Here is a 22,804-nt window from a genome sequence, read left to right on the forward strand (position 1 = left end):
TGCCTTTTTAGCAGCAGCAGCCTACTAGAAATTTAGCCAAATTTCCTGGCATGTAGTGAACAGGATTCTGGGCTACATCTTCCCCGGCTAAATTTATTTATGTTGGGCTGCTGTTGAAAACATTCTTTTCTCGTTCTTCATTTTAGGAGGCAGCTCTAGATGTTTATCATACAACTATATTAAAGATGCTCAGAGGGTTTTGAGTCATCAGGGTTTTTAGGCCTGTGCCAGTTTCTGTATTGTGAAAATCTGCAACGATAAAGCCTGGCACCAGAATTTATGTGCAGCGATGTCTGGCAGTTAAACTATTTATGACCTTTTGCCAATTTTGGCAACAGGGCGCACGCAGTTTTCGGCTCAGAAGAGTTGGTATAGAATTACAGCTTCTCTTTCAAACTCAAGAATGTTTTATTTTGCTTTGTTTTTAATTTATTCCCCTTTGTGTGTATTGACACAGGAAAGAGATATACAGTAGAAGTCTCAGATGAAACAAAAGACAGTCCCCCCCCTCCTTCCCAGCTTACAGTTAACCTGCCGTTGAACTTGACAGTTTCAACTGGCACAAGCCCATCACGACATTCTAGAACTTTCCCCTCTAAATGTTTACAGAGAGAAATTATGGGAGTTAACCGGAGTGATGACTGATATCATTTTCACTCTGCAGAAGATATGCTTCGCTCCTGGTTTAAGTGGCCTTGACTGACAAGCGATTTTAGTCGAGGGAGGGAAATGAGTTTTGACGGTTTGATGCATCAGAGAATGCATTCCTTGTCAAGCTGGTTTCATATATTACTTAGTCAAAAAATTAATGCATAATTTGAAAAGACAAGGGTGTTGTTTGCTGTGCTGGGTGCGGTTTTAATCCCCAAACTCAGAATATGAACATTCTTTGTCCGGCTTATACTCTTTAATGTAGAATTCCTCAAGCGACAATAAAATTATATGCTGTTTTCCTCCCAAAGTCAATAACCTCCTTGTAATGCAATCCGATGAATCTTTACACAGAAGTAAGTCCTACTGTGTTCAGTTAATCTTGCTCCTTAACAAGTGTTTTTGGGTTGCCGCCTTTAAAGCCTTATATGTCTTAAAAAATAAACGCCCTCCCTTGCGATAAATGGAGTGAAAAATGTCATAAAACACCCTGATCTGGATTCTTTAGACTTCTGGCGTATTTAGATTTCTTCCGTCCTCACCCATTTATTACTGAAACACGCCACATGGTAGTCTGTGCAATTTTGTAATAATATTTGAAAATGTCCTCCCTAATCTTAAAATAAACTTTGACATCTTTAAAATTCTCATATTAGCAGTTCTTCCTTGCTCAGATGGCAAAGACTTCAGATTTTCTTAAGATGGCTGCAGATTATGATGTATGGTTCTTCCAGCGAAACTGCTGCTGTGAATCTGAATATATAGCCATTCCACATTGGCCTTTTAGATGGCCATTAGCACCACATAAGTACAAGCCTTTTTTTATTTCCAGATAGCATTTATTCTTCACAGTTCTCCTTCTTCAAATATTTGATGGCAGTGCCATTTGCCAAGCCCTGAATAACAACAAGCATTTTCTTGAAGTAGAGATTTCTGAATAAGGCAATGTTGAAGTGTCTTTCTTGCCATGAATGTCTCAGTTCTTTCCCAGAAAGGTACCTGAATTTTCAGTCATTTTTAGCCAGTCAGTTAGTTTTAGTTTTAGTCAGTTAGTTGCTCATTTTGGCATTTTTAACGGTTCTGCACTTGCAGAAGTTTGTTTTTAATTCAAGTTTAATTTAATTTACAACTTGTGTAACTAAACAGAAAGAGCATGGATGCATGGATCTTAGATTCTTCTTTCCCATCAGCAATCCTAGAAAAGTTGACAGAAAGGACCACTGTCACCCCAGTCAGAAATCTGAGCTTCCATTTTTAAAAATTATTATTATTATTATTATTATTATTATTATTTTACAAAAGTTGGATTTCTGAAATTGGGAACTACTTAGGAAGAAAAATAACTATCTTTATGTAAATCCCATTCAGGTAAGGTCCAGCCACCCTCAGTTCTGAATTGATGTTTTTAAATGTGCTTGAAATGCTTTATGAAAATGTGACACTTTCTGGGTCAGCTGTTTTGGACAGAAGAAGCCTTCCCTCCAGCAGAACAGAGCCAGGGAATTTGCATTTCCCTAATGCATTTGCAAAAAAAAAATCCTCATCTATATTTTGTCAAATTATATTCACTTGTCCTAAGCAAATGTGGGATAAGAAAGGTCATCTTCCGCTGCAGAGATTGCAGAAAAATTATATGATTGAGCCCAAAGAATTCAAATCAGCTGAAAGCTGTCGTGATAGGAGTCTGAGCAACATTATCCGTGTTTGCTTCTTTCGCACAAGGAGGGCTCTGATTAGTCACATATATCACAGTGAAGCTGAACGATGACTTTTCTGTTCACTGACATTTTCCAGTTACGGAGGACGACAAGTGTGCACATTAGCAAGGCTGAAGGTTTGGAAACTGCAGCTGGTGAAGAACTCAACATCCCAACTCTAGGGCCACAGGGCAGTACAATACAGTGGTACCTTTGTTGTCGAACTTAATCTGTTCCGGGAGTCCGTTTGACTCCCAGAACAGGTCAAAAAGCAAGGTGCAGCTTCCGATTGGCTACAAGAGCTTCTTGCACTCAGTCGGAAGTTGCGGCGGACGTTTGGCTTCCGAAAAACATTTGCAAACAGGAATACTCACTTCCGGGTTTGCGGCGTTCAGGAGCCGATTTGTTCAGGAGCCAAGCCGTTTGAGTACCAAGGTACCACGGTACTGGTCTTACGTGAACTACAGTGGTTGCCAGTTTATGTCCAGGCACAATTCAAGATGGCGGTCTTTGAGTTCAATACTCTAACCATGCAAGTGTCTGTGTGTGTGTGAGAGAGAGACAGAGAGAGAGAGTGAGAGAGAGAAGATATAAATCCTCTTCAGTCAAACTAGGATTATAGGATTGTAGTGTGCATAGGATTACCTCCGGTTACAAACGGGATCGGTTCCGGAGGCCCGGCCGCATCCAAAAAACTTTGTAATCAGAGGTGCCCTTCTGCACACTCGCATGGCGCACAGAGTGCTTCTGCACATGTGCACAGAGCGCTTCTGCGCATGCGGCGAAACCTAGAAGCATACACTTCCAGGGTTGCTGTGTTCGCAACCTAAGGATTACATTACCCGAAGGTAACGTAAGCCGAAGGTCCACTGTATAGCCCAAATGGTGTGGTTATCCCCTGCTCCTGATTCCCTCTGTTTGGAATGTAGGGCTGATGTCAGGCAGAGCCTTTTGTATGATAGCTTCTGGAACTCAGCGTTGCTTGATATTTATGGGGTGGATGACAGTCTAACTTTGAGAGGAGCCCTTTTTATTTATTTCACTTTGAGACTGTGACTCTTAGTGACTTTCCACAGTTAGTAAATAGTACCATGATTTTATTTTTCTGTTTTTGTAAATGTTTTTAGAATGTCGGCATAGGCTTTTAAATAATTTTTAAATAATATTTTTTCACACACACACACACACACACACACACACACACAAAACCACCAAAGCAGTGTATTCACACAATGGTAACTGCCTTTTAATTCTGAATAAATTTCTAGAGCTTTCAAATGACATTCTGTGGTGGAGTACTGTTCAGTAAATTACGTGGGTTTGAATAAAGGCCAAATACTTGCTGCATAAATGGAATAAATATGTCGCAGAATGTAGTATCCAAACCTCTGGTAAGGGTGAAAAGAACGCCATGTGAAATGCTCAGCATATTTTAATGAGCGTATAGTTTGGTCCCTTTTAGGTACTTTAATACACACACACACACACACACACACACACACACACAGTATTTAACCAAAGCTTTTGCCAGCTACCTTTAAGTATGGCAAAGGTATAAACAATTAAGAGCATTTGTCCTTGTCATTTTGGCAGGCTTATCATTGTGGTCAAAATCACATTAGTGGTGTACGGCTAAAGCACTCCTGTCATAATTTGGCTCATGAAATCAGATTCAGGTTTAAGTAAAACGGTACAAATTCCTTGAAATTCTGTGTTGCTGAATTTGCAGTTTTTGCAAAACCAGGTTACATCATTAAGGACGTGTGATTCTTCCCAGGGGGTCTTGAGGTGTTTTCTAAATATGGAAGACTAGAATTGCATCTGTTGTTAACTAAGTGTTTGACTGTTGTTTTGGTGCCTAATGGTCTCCATTTCCAGAATGATTAGGTGGCAAAGACTCCACCACTGCCTGTAGACCACCTTTCATTATGCTATGCAGATCTGGGTGCTGTAAATTTGTAGGATTGAGATGGTGGTGGGAACTAGAATAATTAGCCTGGGCTGTCTTCTTGATAATATTAGTTTGTCATAATTTGAATTGTGAAATTTGTCTGCTAGGTCAAGCATTATGCTTATTTGCAACATCAGGATTTACTCTGGACTGAATGTGCAATGTTATGTTGTCCAGGATTTTTCTGCAAACTTTTTAAGGTTTTCATGGCTGCAGCGTGTGATCAAAACATATTTCAGGGGTTCTGCTCCACGAGCGTTCCCTTCCGTTCCAACCACCAAGCTGGTGATGTAAAAGCTGTTAGCATTCAGCATTGACGAGATGTTTGTATTAACATAAAATGGATCATGATAGTAGGATTAAGAATGGAATATGCTTTTTCATATAGAGCAGCAGTAATGTACTAAGGCTATGCACACTTATCTTGAAATAAGCCCCATTGAACTCAGCATGACTTGCTTTTGAATAGACATGTTATAGAATTGCTCTTCCAATGTGACTATGCTTTCATGCCACGCCATAATGCAGATCCTTTTAGCCTTCAAAAGAATTCAACTTGCATTGTTTTGTTCTGCTTCAGTATACAAAGCTGCAATCTTGTCATTGATGATTACTTTCATTAGCGTTTAGTGTTCATCACCTTGTACTGAAAACCTTCATAAACCAGAAATGTGGTGACATAGATAGCCTTGGAAATTGAGTTCAACAGCTGCATATGACCCCTGTAATTTGAGCCAATATATTTCATTAACATATCATTATTAGGAAGCGTTATAGAGTGGTTTTTAGCGGATTGATTATTTTGTTTAATTCCTGCACTACCCTCCTGCAAACAAGCGCACGGGAGAAATTCTTGGTGCTCGCTTATGTAATTGCTACTTAACAACCTTGGGTAGGCTAATGGAGTTCAAAATAGCCAGGACTCAGTGATCTGTGAGTGACTTCAGATAGCAAATGATGGAGTATAATTGGGGGGGGGGGGGACTCATTGAGAATTGCTACCTCCCAAAGTTAAGTTTCTGCTCCATGGTTACACACCTAAACCAGCAACCACAGAATCTTGAATTAACATTGACTTTACCACCCTGATAGTATAATTATTTTCTTCTGTCACTTGAGGATAAATAAACACCCTAGCACTAAGATTGTGACTTGTTTCTTCCCAAGGAATACAAGGTAAAAAAGCAACTGTCTTCAAATGCTCAGCGAGCACAAAATTGCTTTCTAGTTGAGGGAGCTGAATTCTCAGCTTAGGCAATTTCTGCCATTACATTTCATAGTGGTATAGCGGCTGGGTTTTAAAAAATATTTATTTGCGAAAGATCTGTAAAGAACGCTTCAGGTTACAGACTCCGCTAATCCAGAAATAATACCTCAGGTTAAGAACTTTGCTTCAGGATTAGAACAGAAATCGCGTGGCGGCAGTGGGAGGCCCCATTAGCTAAAGTGGTACCTCAGGTTAAGAACAGTTTCAGGTCAAGAATGGACCTCCAGAACGAATTAAGTTCTTAACCCGAGGTACCACTGTATTTTCATTTGTGGCATGTGTGTACAAACATTGTCCAGATTAATGTGTGGAGGAGCTGAGAGTTAGTGCCCGTGGTTTGGGAAACATCTAACTTTCCCAATGCTCTTTTAAAACATGGGGTTTGGGGAGGGGCTTAATGCGTCGTTATTTTTATTTTGATTATTTTGCGGTTTTATATTTTGATTTTGTTCTGTGAACCGCCCTGAGACCTCTGGGTTTGGGGCGGTATATAAATTCAATTAACAGTAATAATAATTAATAGCTTCCTCCACTTCCCTCTGAGCTTTCAGTTTGTGAGATATAGAAGACAAGAGACAATGGAATTGAATCACTGTCCATTGCAGTAGTCATTAGCAGCAGGCACAGTTTTAGCACAACAACCAGGTTCACCAAATGCTCATGCAGGCTTGTAAATTCACCTTCTAATCTCTCTACTCCATGGGTAGGCAAACTGAAGCCTGTGCGCCAGATCAGGCAAAATTGCCTTCTGGATCCGGCCCGCGGATGGTCTGGGAATCGCCGCGTGGATCACCAGCGCACATGTTCTTTCCCTCTCCATCACACGGCTCCGCCGCTGCCTCCTCCCTCCCGCCTCCTGGTTTCTTCTCGCCCTGCCTAGAGGAGGAAGGGGGCTGGGCTTGGTTGGTGCCAACAGCAGCAGTGCTCGAGTGGCCGCCATTTTAAGCAGCCCCTCTCTGGAGCCCTTTTATGTGATGCTCATTGTCCCGCCGCCACCACCAGCCCCTGCCGCTCACAAGACACAGGTAAGCAGCCACAGGGGCTCGTGGTGCTCTTGCACCATTTTTTCCTCCAAAATATAGTCCGGCCCCCCCACAAGGTCTGAGGGACAGTGGACCAGCCCCCTGCTGAAAAAGTTTGCTGGCCCTTCCCTACTCCTACAAGATTAGAATTTCAGAATACTAAACTGTTTCAAAAGGACTGGAGCAAATTTATAGTATATTTGAAAGAACTGTGTAAACATTTGAAAACGTTTGTAGCTTTGACTTGAAATGTTTTGTAAAGAGAATATAAGGAGCTGATTTACATTTATAAAGAGGTGAACTCAAAAACAAGAGCTAAGGTAAAAAGAATAAAGTAAATATGTATGGAAGTCAGAAAAAGGGGCGGGAGGAAGTCGATGCTCGAATAGAGCCAGGTTTGAGTTTATTGAATTATGTATGGAAATTGTGATTATGATAAAACTGAAAATGCAATAAAAAATAATTAAAAAAATAGAATTTCAGAATACTAGGCATTAAACACACACACACGCAGACACAAGCTTCAAAAGGGCTATTTGTATGTGCAAGCACATGACCCTTGACATTTACTGACTGGAGGAATATGATGGTATATAAGGATGGGAATACAACCACAGAACCTTTCCTAATTCAGGCACACCCCACCCTCAGTGTGGAAAGAAAACCTCACATCCACACTCTAATAACAGCAGCGTGGGACTAAAAGTGCAGACAATCACCTGCAAATTGGCTCTTGGAAACTTTGTACCAAACCTCAACTATACCACTATAAATGGTAAGTTTGGAAAGAGGCCTTTGGTTTAGTCAGCGTCACTTCAGCACAGCTGAAGTGCCATGCGATGACAGTTGCATAGCTACTCAGTTACAGAGCAAGAAATTTAACATAGATTTCCCCCGCAGTTTCTGACATGTGGTTTATTTTCCTGTATGAGACACATTAACGGCAAAGTTAGGTTAAGTACAAAATAAAATTTATTTAGAAAGCGACGCTTTTGAAGAGGAATCGTGGTCGCAATTCCGTTTCTGTTGGCACAGTCTTTCGCTTTGCATAGAATCGTAGAGTTGGAAGGGACAAGGAGGGTCCAAACCCCACCCCCAATTGCAGGAAACTTTTTTGCCCAATGTGGGGCTTGAACCCAGGACCCTGAAATTAAGAGGCTCGTTCTCTACCAACTGAGCTATGTGGAACCCTTTGTGCATATAATTATATCCTCACTGAGGGATACCTCACTGGCTTGTATTCCTTCCATAGTTTTCCTCACCTGACTATGCTGTCCCTGTGCCAAACTTGCAGAACAACATGCCCAGCCATTTCCGGTAATGGGAGGTATTGGTCCTCACTTATATTTATCTAGTGCAGGCACCCCCAAACTCGGCCCTCCAGATGTTTTGGGACTACAATTCCCATCATCCCTGACCACTGGTTCTGTTATCTAGGGAAGATGGGAGTTGTAGTCCCAAAACATCTGGAGGGCCGAGTTTGGGGATGCCTGATCTAGTGTTCTGGTCCTCTCCATTCTGCACCCACCCCAGTACTGAGGGTGCCCAAACAGAGGTCACAAGAATGGGGCACGCTGGGAACTTGGAGATGACTAGACCACCGGATGAGGGCAAGCAAAGGGCTAGTGTTACTGATAATATTTTATGTCAGGCATATTCATATGGGCTAGCCAGGAGGAAGCAAAGCTTGCAAGATGCTGTGAACATCTGTACCTCCCACCAAACTCAGACAGCATGGCCAATAGTCAGGGATGATGGGAGATGAGGTTCAGATTATCTGGCAAGCACAACATCAGTTACCAACTAAAAAGAGATGATGTCTTATAGGCAAACCCTTCAAAACGATAAAATTTGGGAAGATTAGTGTAGTCAAAGGATTATTGTGAACAGTCAGATAAATCTGGCTTTACTTGTGCCCCAAAAGGATGTGGAAGTGAATGGGGGTTAGGAAAATGCAGCCCTGTAATTTGAAATACAGTGGTACCTCGGGTTACAGATGCTTCAGGTTACATGCACTTCAGGTTACATATTCCGCTAATCCAGAAATAGTACTTCGGGTTAAGAACTTTTCCTCAGGATGAGAACAGAAATCGTGCTCCGGTGGTGCAGCGGCAGCAGGAGGCCCCATTAGCTAAAGTGGTGCTTCAGGTTAAGAACAGTTTCAGGTTAAGAATGGACCTCCGGAATGAATTAATTACTTAACCCGAGGTACCACTGTATTTATTTGTTCTATATATTTCCTAGACATTTGTAAGCTGATTTTCACTAAAGGCCCCAAAGTGATTTGCATCAAGAGTAAAAAATATACTGCGAGTCAATTAAAATGAATTCCAGACATGACAATACAAGTACCGTATTGGCCCAAATATAAGCCGCACCCGCAAATAAGCCACACCTTTAAAATTCAAGGCGGGGGGGGGGGGAGAGAAAAAGACAATACCCAAATATAAGCTGCACCCTTAAAATTCCTCAGGCTCTCACACCCGTTCCGTTTTACCGTATGTCTGTTTCAGCAGCGATATCGTAAAAGCCATTTTTTGTAAGGTTGCAAATTTAAGCTGCAGTTTAACTTCTCACGGTTGGAATTTGGGGGGGAAAGCGCAGCTTATATTTGGGCAAATACAGTACTATAGTTTTAATACAATGCAGACAACATGACCCTTAGGTTTATTCAAGTCCTGTGAACAGCTCATATATTTGATGTCGAAGTTTAAAAATGATGCTGGCACCTTGATATATTTCTGACCCTAGACTTTCAAACTGGGTCGTTTTTATTGGGTCATTTGAGTTCACTTGCCAATACTGTAAAATGCACGCTTAAGAGACCACTTAATTTATGATTATTGCAAAGCCGCCCGATTTTTGTCTGAAAAGGGTAGGGTGACATTTCTCATATTTGTGCTGGGCTTTTATTTTCCAGAGGGTTTAATAAGAACTAATCTTGTGTAATTGTTGTGCTTTAAAGCGAGAGGCACAAAAGGCATTGCTGTTGCTAATACACAAGGCAGAGCTGCTGCAGCCTTTTACAACTTCCCATATGTTAATGAAAACATTTTCTGAAAATTGGCAGATCCCCGCATAGGAGCTGATGCCAGCTATTTTCATGGGCCAGTTCGAAGCACAGCGAGAGGGGAAGAATGCCTTGTTGTGGTGGCTGCATCCGTCTGACAGGCTTTCACATTGCCCCTCCTCTTATTAATATTCTTTTTGATGTGAACTTGTAAAACAGAGGATTGGCTGTTAATCTCCAGGATCTCAAGGGCTTTTGGCATTGGCCCATAATTGATGTGTTCACATGGCTGTTGTCTGACTACTAATGATTAGACAGCCGTGTTATCTCCCAGCTAAAATCAGTGTTGCTTATAAATCACACTTGCTAAACGGCAGTTTCATTTCTTCAAAGGCTCTGTACACGTCTACACACTTTGATAAAACTGCCAGCGGCATTTCATGATTTTACAAGAGTTTAGGTTGGGCTTATTTACATTTTGCTGGGCAAAACATTGAAATTTCTATGAAGTGTGGTAGCGTTTCGCCCCTTGATGAGCAGAGCAAAGAATGAATGCTAAACAGTGGAGAATACACACAGAGGGGTGTGTGTTTGTGTGTGTGTGTAATGGTTGATCACACCTAGTACGCCATTCCTTGCTTTTTTATTTTAAGCAGAGAGAGTTACAGAAGTTACCCCCATACAGTGGTACCTTGGTTCTCGAACTGCTTGGCTCCTGAACAAATCAGCTCCCAAACGCCGCAAACTCGGAAGTGAGTGTTCCAGTTTGCGAACATTTTTCGGAAGCCGAAGGTTTTTCGGAAGCTTCTGCAGCCAATCGGAAGCCACGCCTTGGTTTTCGAATGGTTTCGGGAGTTGAATGGACTCCTGGAATAGGATGAAGTTTGAGAACCAAGGTACCACTGTATTTCTAATCATTGTGAATACAGTCATACCTCATGTTACGTTTGCTTCATGTTACGTTCTTTCAGGTTACATCCTGCTGCGACCTGGAAGTACCGGAAAGGGTTACTTCTGGGTTTCGCCGCATGCGCAGAAGCGCTAAATTGTGCTTTGCGCAAGCGCACAAGCGTCAAATCACGCTGCGCACCTGCGCAGATACAGCGCTTCAGGTTGTGCTCTTTTCAAGTTGCGAACGGGCCTCCAGAACGGATCCTGTTCCCAACCAGAGGTACCACTGTAGTCAAAAGGAGAGCAAAACGGAATTGTGATTCTGTGAGTTAAGTGAACCTTGACTTGGATGGCTCACTTGGTTGGAATGTGGTGCTGATAATGTCAAGGTTGCAGGTTCGTTTGGATAGCTCGGTCAGTAGAGCACAAGACTCTTAACGTCAGGGTTGTGGGTTCAAGCCCCACGTTGGGCAAAAGATTCCTGCATTGCAGTGTGTTGGACTAGATGACCCTCATGGTCCCTTCCAACTCTACAATTCCATGATTCTATGGGACAGCTGCATATTCCTGCATCACAGGAGGTTGGACTAGGTAATGGTCAGGGTCCCTTCCAGCTCTATGATTCAATGATTCTACTTACCTCCTTTTAGGCATCGCACCACATATTAGCTGCTGAAGACCTTCCTCTTTCAACAAGCTTTATAACTTGAGCTTTTACCCAGTATCAATCTGTACTGGAATTGTTTTAAAGATATTTTATTACTTGTTGTTTGCCTCCATGGGCTCTTTCGAGAGGAAGGGTAGGATATGTGGATGTGTGTGTGATTGAGACAATTCTTCTGTGCACATTTACTTGGTAGTAAGTCTCGCTGAACTCAATGGGCAAGGGAAGTCAATGGTACCTGTGATCACAGTTGCATTCCTGGACCTTTGGATCCACTTCATTTCCAATTTTGTGTATTTGTATTTCTGTACTGTTTTTCATCTACAGAAAGAAGTATCAAAGTGGCTCACACAGTAATGAAACAAAACTATAGTCAATAAAAATAATCACCCAGGGCAGCAGTCAACTAGGTTTTACTCAGAGTAAACTCACTGAAAATATCATACATTGCTAAGTTAGGTCCATTATTGTCAATAGGTCTACTCTGACTTAATTTAATACTACATCCTCCAAATTTGTAAAATCATCAGAATAGCAAATATTAGGAGAAAGTACAGTGGTACTTCAGGTTACATACGCTTCAGGTTACAGACTCCGCTAACCCAGAAATAGTACCTCGGGTTAAGAACTTTGCTTCAGGATGAGGACAGAAATCGTGCAGGGGCAGTGCGGCAGCAGTGGGAGACCTCATTAGCTAAAGTGGTATCTCAGGTTAAGAACAGTTTCAGGTTAAGAACAGACCTCCAGAACGAATTAAGTTCTTAACCCGAGGTACCACTGTATGGGTCAACGGGTATGTCTTCATGGGTGGTGAAAACATCCCACCATTGAGGCAAACCTGATCCCATTGGGGAGATTTATTTTATTTATGTATTTATGAAATTTCTGTGCCACCCTTAATCCAAAGATCACAGGTGGTTTACAATATAAAAATAGAAAAATATATATCATAGTAGCAAACAAAAACGAACAACCCTCCAATACAGAGTTTAAAAGTCCGTAGTTTGTTATTTTGCAAAGGATGCCTTATATTCCCAGTGAGAGGCTTATATTCACAGGAAAGGTGTAATGGAACTTACTCTATATTCACACATTTAATTTGGGAACAGTGTGCTTGGTTTTTTTTTCCAGCGTAGTCCACACAAAACCTAGATTCCTTGCACAATTTTTGCTCCTCAAAAGCAAACTGAAAATCTGTGTTCCCTCGTGATGTGCCCATTTGAAAGCAGGTGTAGGCAGTCCTGGAACAGGTGGCGGGCTGTATCCACACATGCCCAATTATTCTGTAGGGTGAGCATGTACCAAGATTTCAACCAGCACTTTTTTCATTCACCTGGGGCATGTGCAGAGGGAAAGGCGTGGATTTAAGGGGAGGGTTTTCAGTCATCATCATCAACTACCATTTATACCCTGCCCATTTGGCCAAGTCTCCCCCGCCACTCTGGGCAGCTCCCAACAGAATATTAAAAATACATTAAAACACCAGTCATTAAAAACTTCCCTAAACAGGGCTGCCTTCAGATGTCTTCTAAAAGTCAGGCAGCTGTTTATTTCTTTGACATCTGATGGGAGGGCGTTCCACAGGGCGGGTTCCCTGTAACCTCACTTCTCGCAGTGAGGGAGCCATCAGAAGGCCCTCGGTGCTGGACCTCAGTGTCCAGTATGAACGATAGGGGTGGAGATGCTCCTTCAGGTATACTGGGCCGAGGCCGTTTAGGACTTTAAAGGTCAGCACCAACACTTTGAATTGTGCACAGAAACGTACTGGGAGCCAATGTAGGTCTTTCAGGACCGGTGTTATATGGTCTCGGCGGCCACATTCCAAGTAACCACATCCATGGTTGTGGATGCCAGGATCTAGAATCAATCTTGATTGAAAGCAGCATATTGAGAGTAAGCATGACTAGTCCCAGATGGAGAAAAACTACAGGCGTGCAGCATGTACGCAGCCTTAGTTCCTTGGACCCTGAATTAAAGGATTGCTCATTTATTTAAATGCCATCTATAAAAGCAAGAGCCTTTTCTGGAACAAAGCCTATAAAAATATGGTAGAAGTTAGAAAGTGAAATAAGTATCCATAGACACATACTTCTGAAATTTGGTAATTAGGATAGTATTTTTTAGTTGGTTTTTTTTAATCAGATTTTTTATTTTTGTATGGAACATGAGTTCAAATAGCTCAAAAGGTCTTCCTTTTTATTTTTTTGCCCTAGACGTACGTGTTTGTGTTTGTGTGTGTGTGTGTGTGTGTGTAAGTGGCTTTCCCACAGGAGATGGGGAAATCTGGCATTTGAATCTCTTCACTTCCTCCTATCCAGCAGGAAAGGAGTGTCTTTTCTACAGGAACTCCTGTGTTATATAGTGGAATCCACCCTGCCGGGCAGGAAATCCCTTACAGGAGAGGTGGAATTTTATTACTCCAGGATTGTAATTCTGGAGATTTGCGAGAACATTGGATAGACTGGCTGTTGTTTTTTAATGCCCTTCTTAATTTTAGCATCTGGAATAGCAGAAGCAAATAGTGGAGTATCTGTGCCCATAAAGGAAAGATCACAGCTGTCTTCCTGGTAATGGTGATATTCCTTTTCTGACCTATTCTTTATGAGTTATTGGGGTGGGGACGGTTAGTGTGTGCATCATGTTCGGAACGAAAAGTGCTCACTAGGGCGCTTAGTCTATTTATTGGCAGATATTCACCGTCAGCTTTCTGGTACAGAAGGGCCATCGCCGCCTGATGCAAGCGTACACTGGGGCAATGGAAAACTGCCAAGCACAACACTCTGAAACTTAGTAGCTTTCGTTGCTAATCAGGTCCCCAAAAGCTCGTGAAATAAGGCGAGGAAAGAAAACGTTGCCGCATATTTCTGTAGGGTTTTAAGGCTGCCGGTGTACAGAACTGCTGCAATCTGTACAACTAACCTGCCTTCAAGTGTAGCTTGCGTTTCCCCCCCTCTCTTTCTCCTCCTTGGAACCTCTTCTGTGATAAATAGCAAGGCTACTGCTCAGCATGCCCTAACACCTGGGAATAATCATGCAAAAATAACAGCGAGGAACTGCAAAGCGTCTGTTCTTGACATTAACTTTCCTCAGCTTGACAGACTGCCACCAGCAGATGTTAGACTTGTGTACCTTTCCCCTTCCCCATCCCCCATTTGAGATGGCTGCCTTCCCCGCTTCTGCCTTTTCAGCCCTCGTACGTTGCCTCGCGAGTTCTTTGGGGGACTTTCAGCCAAATAAAACAAAATATTGGGTTTGCTAACCCTGTGATCTTTGAAGAAGCAATGATAATAGCAACGTTCTGAGCAGCGTTTGAGATTAGGAAGGAGTTCAAGCAGGGCATGTTTTTTGTCTGAAACTTGGGGATGCCCCATTTACTTCTGACTCAGGAAATGGTTCCCCTTTCACATGTGTAAAAGTAGCACATGGTAGACGGCTGGTGTGGGCACACTGGCTTCCTCCCTACCCACCCTGGCGCATTTCTCCTGACACGCTAGCTTTTCATGCTCAAGGGGGTCTTGTTTTTCACTGCCTTGAGATTACTCAGATCTGATCCCTCTTTGGTCGTCTGAGCTGGTACCGTTTAGGAAGGTCTGTAACATGTGTTGTGTCTGCGCATTTGAATGTGTATGTTAGACATCAAAAATCCACTGAGCCATATTTCCTGTTTCGCATTACTGCTCTGTACCTGCCTCGCTCTCTTTCCTTTGTTGTTGTTGTTTAGTCGTTTAGTCGTGTCTGACTCTTCTTGACCCCACGGACCAGAGCACGCCAGGCACTTCTGTCTTCCACTGCCTCCCGCAGTTTAGTCAAACTCATGCTGGTAGCTTCGAGAACACTGTCCAACCATCTCATCCTCTGTCGTCCCCTTCTCCTTGTGCCCTCCATCTTTCCCAACATCAGGGTCTTTTCCAGGGAGTCTTCTCTTCTCACGAGGTGGCCAAAGTATTGGAGCCTCAGCTTCAGGATCTGTCCTTCCAGTGAGCACTCAGGGCTGATTTCCTTCAGAATGGATAGGTTTGATCTTCTTGCAGTCCATGGGACTCTCAAGAGTCTCCTCCAGCACCATAATTCAAAAGCATTTTAGGGCTGGAAGGGATTTGATGTTCCCATGATACACTATTGCACTGGGTTAGTGTCTCTCATATATAGATGATCTTCTTCTTCTTCTTCTTCTTCTTCTTCTTGCCTGCCCATCTGGCTGGGTTTCCTTAGCCACTCGGAGCAGCTTCCAGCATATCCAAAAACATAATAAAAACATTAAGCGTTAAAAACCTCCTGATACAGGACTGCTTTCAGATGTCTTCTAAAAGTTGTGTAATTCTTGAAATCTGAAGGGAGGGTGTTCCACAGGGCGGGCGCCACTACCGAGAAGGCCCTCTGCCTGGTTCCCTGTAACTTCATTTCTCACAGTGAGGGAACCAGCAGAAGACCCTCGGAGTTGGGCTGAGCGATGGGGGTGGAGATGCTCCTTCAGGTATACTGGGCTGAGGCCATTTACTCAAACCACATTCTCTTTATTTATAAGTCAATATAAGCAGAGAGGATTCACAAACAAATAGGATGCTCGTTGCAGCAACTATTCCATCCTAGAATTCCAAGGATTCTTTCTGTTTTGAGAAAATAGACCATTTCACAAAGTTTTCAGACATTTAGAAGAAGTAGACTAATTCTTTAATCCTGGGTGCTACTTCTGCTTATGGGTACAATTTAGAGAAATTTAAGTATGCATGACACATTTGGGATTCTGTCTTGTGGTCTTTATCCAGGAGACCATTAGTGGATCATAACTCCCCCCTCCCCCACCTAAAATATTATCAAAATATTGTGTGAGCGGCACTGTGCTTTGGGAACATAAATTCACATATTTTGATAAGATATGGGCAGTGCTGTCAAATCTAGAATCAGTGACCACCTATTAGGTCTGCTTCTCCAAACTCTGGCACTGCAATATGAAGCCTGAAACCTGAATGCAGAGTTCCCCGCTACAGGGGAATCAATCCACATGTGGAAACTTGTAGTTTTACATAGACACATTTCTCTAGAATGACCAAGTGTCTGGTTTCTTGTCATTTTGCAGAGCTTCTTTTATTTTCTAATCCAGAGACCTCAATCAAGACTGGCTTGTTATACTTTGTGCATTTGTTGCCATCCCTCACAATTCTTCTGTTACGCCGCCTTCTTTTGTATAAGAGCATTTAATCTCTGTAGCAACATCAAACTCCTTCAGGCAGCACAGAAAGTTAAACATCGCCTGTCAGTGTTTCTTACAGTAACACGGTTGAAACAGTCCTGTTTGGTTTTGAAGAGCAAAATATTTTGTGACTAGGACACCATCTTGAAGTGTCTTAACATTTATTAATAAACACAGTGTTCATTTATTTACAGCGTTTATACCCCACTATTTTTTTTCTGTTTCTCCAAGTCTTCTTTAAAAGATTCTAAATTTGTGTCTTTTATCAGTGCCGTCAGTTTTGCCATCTCTGCAGATTGCAAGGCGGAATCTGTCATTTTTAATGTTAGTAAGCCATTCTTCTCCAAGAAACTTAGAGTAGCATATGTGGTTCCGCCATTTTGTCCTCCCAGCATCCTCGTGAGGTGGGCTGGTCCAAGGTCACCCAGGGAACCTCTTGACTGAGAGGTCTCTCCAAATCCTCGTGGTCCAACAGAACCTTGAACTCACTTGTTGACCAACTACCCCCTACTGGATCTCTTAAAAACCCCCGATAATTTCACAGGGTTTTTCTATCTATGAGGGTGTATAGCTTGAGCTGACACTGTGTTGCTCCACATCTGGATAAATGCTGGGGGAAACACAGGAACAAAGTGCATTTGCATTACTCCGAAAGCCTGAAAAGAAGGCTGGAGGGCCTCTGTTATGAGAAGTCTGTGCGGCAGCCAAAACTCATGTAGTGCAAACTCTGGCCCTGTGTCTTGAATGTAGTTCAAAGATAAATATTGGTTTTTTTTCATCCTTACTTATCCAATGACTAGTTTGCAAGGAACAGCTGTTTTTGAGGTCAGTTGGTTTTCACTCGCCTGCATGCTTGATTTCTTGCTGAAAAGCTTTCCCTCCCCCCGCACCCTTTCTTTTAATGCTGCCAACATCTTAAAAGTCTGATGGCAGCAGGATAAACACATAACAGAAGTGTGGAGCTTCTGTACTCTGCTGTGCTTTATTTCATCCCTCCCTTTTTTTGGGTCAGGTAGTTGCCAAACCTAGAGATTCAGCCGTCAAGTTTTAACCGGCATAGAATAAGTTTGCCTTCCAGGTTTTAAATAAAGATTATCGGTAGGTCTCCGTAGGAAACGTAAATAGCGTCCCATTTGTCTGTGTACTGTGTTTGTTTAGAGTACAGTCAAAACTCAGATCCCGAATGCCTCCGTTATCGTACATTTCAGCTCCCGAACACTGAAAACCCGGAAGTAAATGCTCAGGTTCTTAAAATGTTTTTTGGAACCCGAATGTCCGACGCAGCTTCTGCCTGAGTGCAAGCGGCTCTTGTAAACAACCAGAAGCCATGCCTCAGTTGTTGAACTTTTCGGAAGTTGAACGGTCTTCCAGAACAGATTACGTTTGACAACCGAGGTTTGACTGTACACAGGTTACATTATGCCAGCGGTCAGCAAACTTTTTCAGCAGGGAGCCAGTCTACTGTCCCTCAGACCTTGTGGGGGGCCGGACTATATTTTGAAAAAAAATGAACGAATTCCTATGCCCCACAAATAACCCAGAGATGCATTTTAAATAAAAGAACACATTCTATTCATGTAAAAACACACTGATTCCTGGACCGTCCACAGGCCGGATTTAGAAGGCGATTGGGCCAGATCCGAGCCCCGGGCCTTAGTTTGCCTACTCATGCATTATGCCATTGTATTTTCAGCTGCTAGTTTTTCCAAGGAAAGATACTCCGAAGGAAGGGAAAGAATATAGTTCTTCTACGTCCAATTCTCCAGTCTTACTTGTCACACACAGACTTTGGGATTGCTTAGGTAGGGTTAGTGCTGTCCCCCTTATCCACCCCTGCGCTTCCAGTGTGCACAAGATTCCTGTCTCCACACAGCCAAAGGCTCAACTTATTTTTCATAGTCATAGTAGAATGGAGCCCATATTAGAGAATAAATGTTAAAAAGTCATTTCTAAATAAGATGCTACCTCAAATTACTGTTGATGTCTTAGTTGGTTCATGATCCTAGGCATCTGAAAAGCCTGGGAGCAAATATTAAAGCGAGCGATCAGAATGTCTAAAACAGAGCTTTCCTAACTTTTCCTGTCGGTGACAGACTTTCTAGACATGTCTCATTTCCACAACACAGTAATTCAGTTTTGCAGTACAGTGGACACTCTGGTTGCGAATGTGATCCTTGCAGGATGCACATTCACAACCCGCAGCGGCGCGTCTGTGCACACGCGGGTTGCGATTCAGCGCTTCTGCACATGCGCAAAGCACGATTTAGTGCTTCTGCACATGTGTGATCACCAAAACCCGGAAGTAACCCATTCCGGTACTTAAGGGTTTCAGTGGTCCGTAACCCAAAAAAACGCAACCTGAAGCGTCTGTAACCCAAGGTATGACTGTAATTCAGTTTTACTGAGTTTAGCAAACCGGAAGGGAACCCCTTTCTGGCCTTGGAAGGAATACAGGAGCATTTGTGTGACACACCTACACACTGCAGCCAACACAATGATGTGTCACAACAGACAGTTTGGCAAGCTCTGGTCTAAAAGATAATAATTCGGTGAGTCACTAATACAGGGTGGCAACTTAGTGGTCACACTGACAGTTTGAAGACAAAATTTCCTGAGTGACCATAGTTATTTGAAGAGGATAACAAAATATGTTTCTATTGGTGCATCTTGATATCATGTGACTTTTTGGGTACTGCTTCATAATGTGTGGAATTGCTGTATTCAAAACTCAATGTGTGTATAAACACCATCTTTCCTAATACCTTCAGCATATGACAGACTGTGTCTCTCTTTGTTTTTATTTTTAGGTTGACCCCCTCTTTACAGTGCCTGCACCTCCGCCTCCTATCTCCAGTAGTCTTACACCTCAGATTCTGCCTTCCTACTTTTCCCCATCTTCATCCAACATTGCTGCTCCAGTTGAGCAACTTTTGGTACGGACTCGTTCAGTGGGTGTGAATACTTGCGATGTTGGAATAGTAACGGAACCTGAATGCCTTGGACCATGTGAACCTGGGACCAGTGTGAATTTGGAAGGGATTGTATGGCATGAAACCGAGGAAGGTAAGCTGTGGTTTCTCTTCCCATTTTGTTTGAATGTTGCATCTGCTTCACAAGTTTGTTAGCAGCCATATTATACAGTACTGTTTGTTGTTAGAACTGGAGGAAATTCCCATCATATCTCTTCCAGTGAAACCAGCTACATTTTAAATAAAATAAACTCTTGATACATAATTGCACCAAGTAGCTTGATAAACCTTTAGAAGATTGAATGTATTTTTAGATATTGAATGTCTTTGTTGAAAAATAAAATGGTTTACAGCGTAACAGAATAATGCTGCAGGAGGAAGTGTTTATAAAAGTGATACAATTTTAGAAGTATATCTGAAACTCACACTTCTATACTTTAAAACATTCTATGCAATACCCTGTACAGGCAATCTGTATTTAATGTGGGGAGATTTCCTGAGCATTCGTTTTAATTTTTTATTGTAAAGAAAAAAGATTTGTGCTGCATGAATACATTTTCTGGTGATGTTAACAGTTATGAGAATTTGTTTTTTGAATTGGAAGTTTCTGAGAGAACATCAATCCATGCAGGTTTCGTGTATAAGGCACATTAATTAAAATAAGGCAACCTGTTGCTTGATGAATAAGCAGGCATTTATTGAAAATAATTAAGAGATGAAACTTTGGTCAGGAAAATAATTGGAAGTGTGATGACTCTTGTTAAAATTAAGGCATCAGAAAAAGCTTTTATTTGTCATGGGCAGATTTTTTCCATTATGAATTCTGTAAGATAATCTCTTATTGCCTGAATTTACTGTTATCAATGATGGAATTATTGTACATGCTGGCCTAATTGCTGGTTTTGACGTAGGATATTATATCTAATCAGAACTGTTGGAATGGGTGCTGTTACAGATGTTTTCTCATGTTTGCTTGAGCAGTGTTTAATTACTAGGGATTTAATAGCCGCTGTATTGGACGCAAGAAATTCCATTTCAAAAGTGTCCTACAGCACATCAGCTGATGATAAATCCTAACATGCTTCAGTTGTATGCTCAACAGTAGTTCATTCTGTGCAATGATATATAAGGCACCAGCAGAGTGCTTTACACTGTCTGCCTGGAAATCAATAGAAAGATTCTGACTTGCTTGCTTTTATGTGCTCTCGTCCATCCATCTCTTTTGCTGCGCACGCTTTCATCAGATTCGTAATCTAGATTGATCCTTTTAGATTGTTTTCAAAGCACATATAAATTCTGTTTTAAAATATGCAGGCTGAGGTGCCTTCCTCTCTCCCTTCGTGTTCTTTTCACTGACCTGCATTAGCCAGAGTTGGAATGTACGAGTGTGAATTGTGGTGACATGAAAGAGCAGTAGCTTTTAATAGTGTTATTCTTGCTGAGTAAACTAAACTTCTGACCCCCACTGAATTAAGAAGTGCGCCTTGTTAAAGGTCTGGAGGGCAGCAGTGTGGTATTTTATAATGTGCCTCCATGCTCACAAGAATGATATTCCGTCTGCCTGCTTTTGGTACTACTCGGATGTGCTCAGCTGAGAAGATTTTTATTTATTGAAATTGCCTGATCCAGAGTCCCTGCCTATGCTTGTGGGAAGGGCTGTATAGTCTAGGAAACTCCGCCAGTTATTATCCATTCTGTTTGTGCATCTGCAAATCTGGGACATTTGCGTGGCATTAGCAAGATGACTACTCAGCCTTCAAAGCTGCAGAGAATAGGGAAACAGGATAATAAAGGTTTCACTTGTTGATGTCTAGCATATTGGAAAGCTTCTTGAGTAATATTAATAGCGTCTTAACACTGATAAATCCCTGAAAATTGTTGTGGGCTTCTAAGAAAGGAAAGAAGCAGATCCTGATTTAATATAGGAATATTAAGCTGAATATATTAAGCTGAGCCTTCTAAATATGGGAAATTCAATAGATGTGGCTGTCGGGTGGTTTTTCCTTTGTGACAAAAATTACCTGGTGGTGTAATGCTACGTAATGAAAAATTGCTTATGCTTCAATCCAAGACACAATTGCAAGTAAATTCTGTTAATTTCATAGATCCTTAGTACATTTAGCATTGGGTTCTAATGGTCTCATTTACATGTTAGTGTTTGGGACACACTTCTGGCTGACTTAATGAGCAAATCATGGTTTCTAGGGAGCAAGCAGTGAATCTGCACCAAGCCCAGGTGTCTGAGGTGTTATGCATAGTTTTACACTTCAAACAGTGCATTTACCTTGGAGGATAAGCCAGGTTTTGGTGACATAACAGTCAAACCTATGGGGCAGGGAGACATACACTGGTTGTAGTTGCTTTGTTATTACAGTCAAACCTCATTCTGCATCCGCCTCCTATTGCGTCCACTTCGGCAAACATCTGTGGCAAACCGGAAAGGGTTACTTCCAGGTTCGCCGCTTCTGCATGCGCAGAAGTGCTAAATTGTGCCACGTGTGTGCGCAGACACGGCACTTTGACGTGCATCATTTTCAGCTTGCGGATGGGCCTCCGGAACACATCCCGTCCACAAAATGAGGTTTGACTGTCATTTATTTTAAAAAACTGGAATTTCTCTTCTCTAAGGCTCAGTGTGGCTTCCAGCAAAGCAAACCATACAACAGTGCCAGCAAAACTATGTAAAAAAAACAAACAAACACAGTCTCTTCATCAAGAAACCACTAAAAATAGTGTACTCTGTGTCAACCGTCCCACAGGTCTAGCCATGCTCACTCAACAGCTCTAAGGCTTTTGGAAGAGCTAGGTTTTGCATCCTTTTAAGAAAACCTCCAGAACAGCTTTTGGACCTCATCAGAGATGTTGTTCTGAAACCTTGAAATAATTAGGTTAATGGCCCTTGCTTCTTGTCCCTGATGTATTCACAAGATGTATCAGATGCTTGCATTCATACAGTTAAATACTAAACAGTGAAATTGGTAACTTTCATCCAGACAACAGGATAGGTGCAAGGATGATCCGAGTAGCAGTGATGCACTCCTGAGGCTCAAGCGTGAATCATACCTGAACATGGCACCTCTTTCGATGCTTATGAGAGACAGAAATTGTGTTGAATGGCGTTGAGTCATCAGCCAGGATCAGTTGTGCAGTGATCACAATCGGTTTGTAGGAGGTCTGAGCTGCACATATGGCAGCCATATACAAAATGCAGTTGGAGCAGCTGCAATAATTCCTTGTAAAAAGAGGAAGATAAAGAGGAGCTGGTATTAACGGCCGGCGTAATGAGAACAGCATGGCATATAAAAGAGATGCAGTTTTATTTTGCATGGAGTTCTTAAAATGGTAACACGGGCTTCTCTAGTGTAGTGTCCCCCCCCCCATATCTCTGTTACGTGCACTTTGAGCGCATGAGGGGCTTCTTGTGTGGCGCTCCCAGAATGGGTACTCCAGTAAAAAAGGCAAGCTGCCGTTTGATAAGGCAATCCCAAACT

At 42.2% G+C, this 22,804-nt stretch overlaps 1 protein-coding gene across 5 annotated transcripts in view; it reads left to right on the forward strand.

The window, feature by feature from the left end:
* Window positions 1–22,804, forward strand: part of ZNF608 (zinc finger protein 608) — a gene marked incomplete at its 3' end in the record, with an annotated part of 122,009 nt that overhangs the window by 35,756 nt on the left and 63,449 nt on the right. For all 5 annotated transcript variants that reach the window (XR_014503039.1, XM_083403641.1, XM_083403642.1 and 2 more), the window contains one exon: window positions 19,152–19,407. Coding sequence is in view for 4 of the 5 variants with exons in the window: in XM_083403641.1 (XP_083259767.1) it covers window positions 19,152–19,407 (256 nt within the window). The remainder of the gene's footprint in view (window positions 1–19,151; window positions 19,408–22,804) is intronic.

Source organism: Podarcis tiliguerta (assembly GCF_965153285.1).
Source record: "Podarcis tiliguerta genome assembly, chromosome: 11".
Taxonomy (NCBI): Eukaryota; Metazoa; Chordata; class Lepidosauria; order Squamata; family Lacertidae; genus Podarcis; species Podarcis tiliguerta.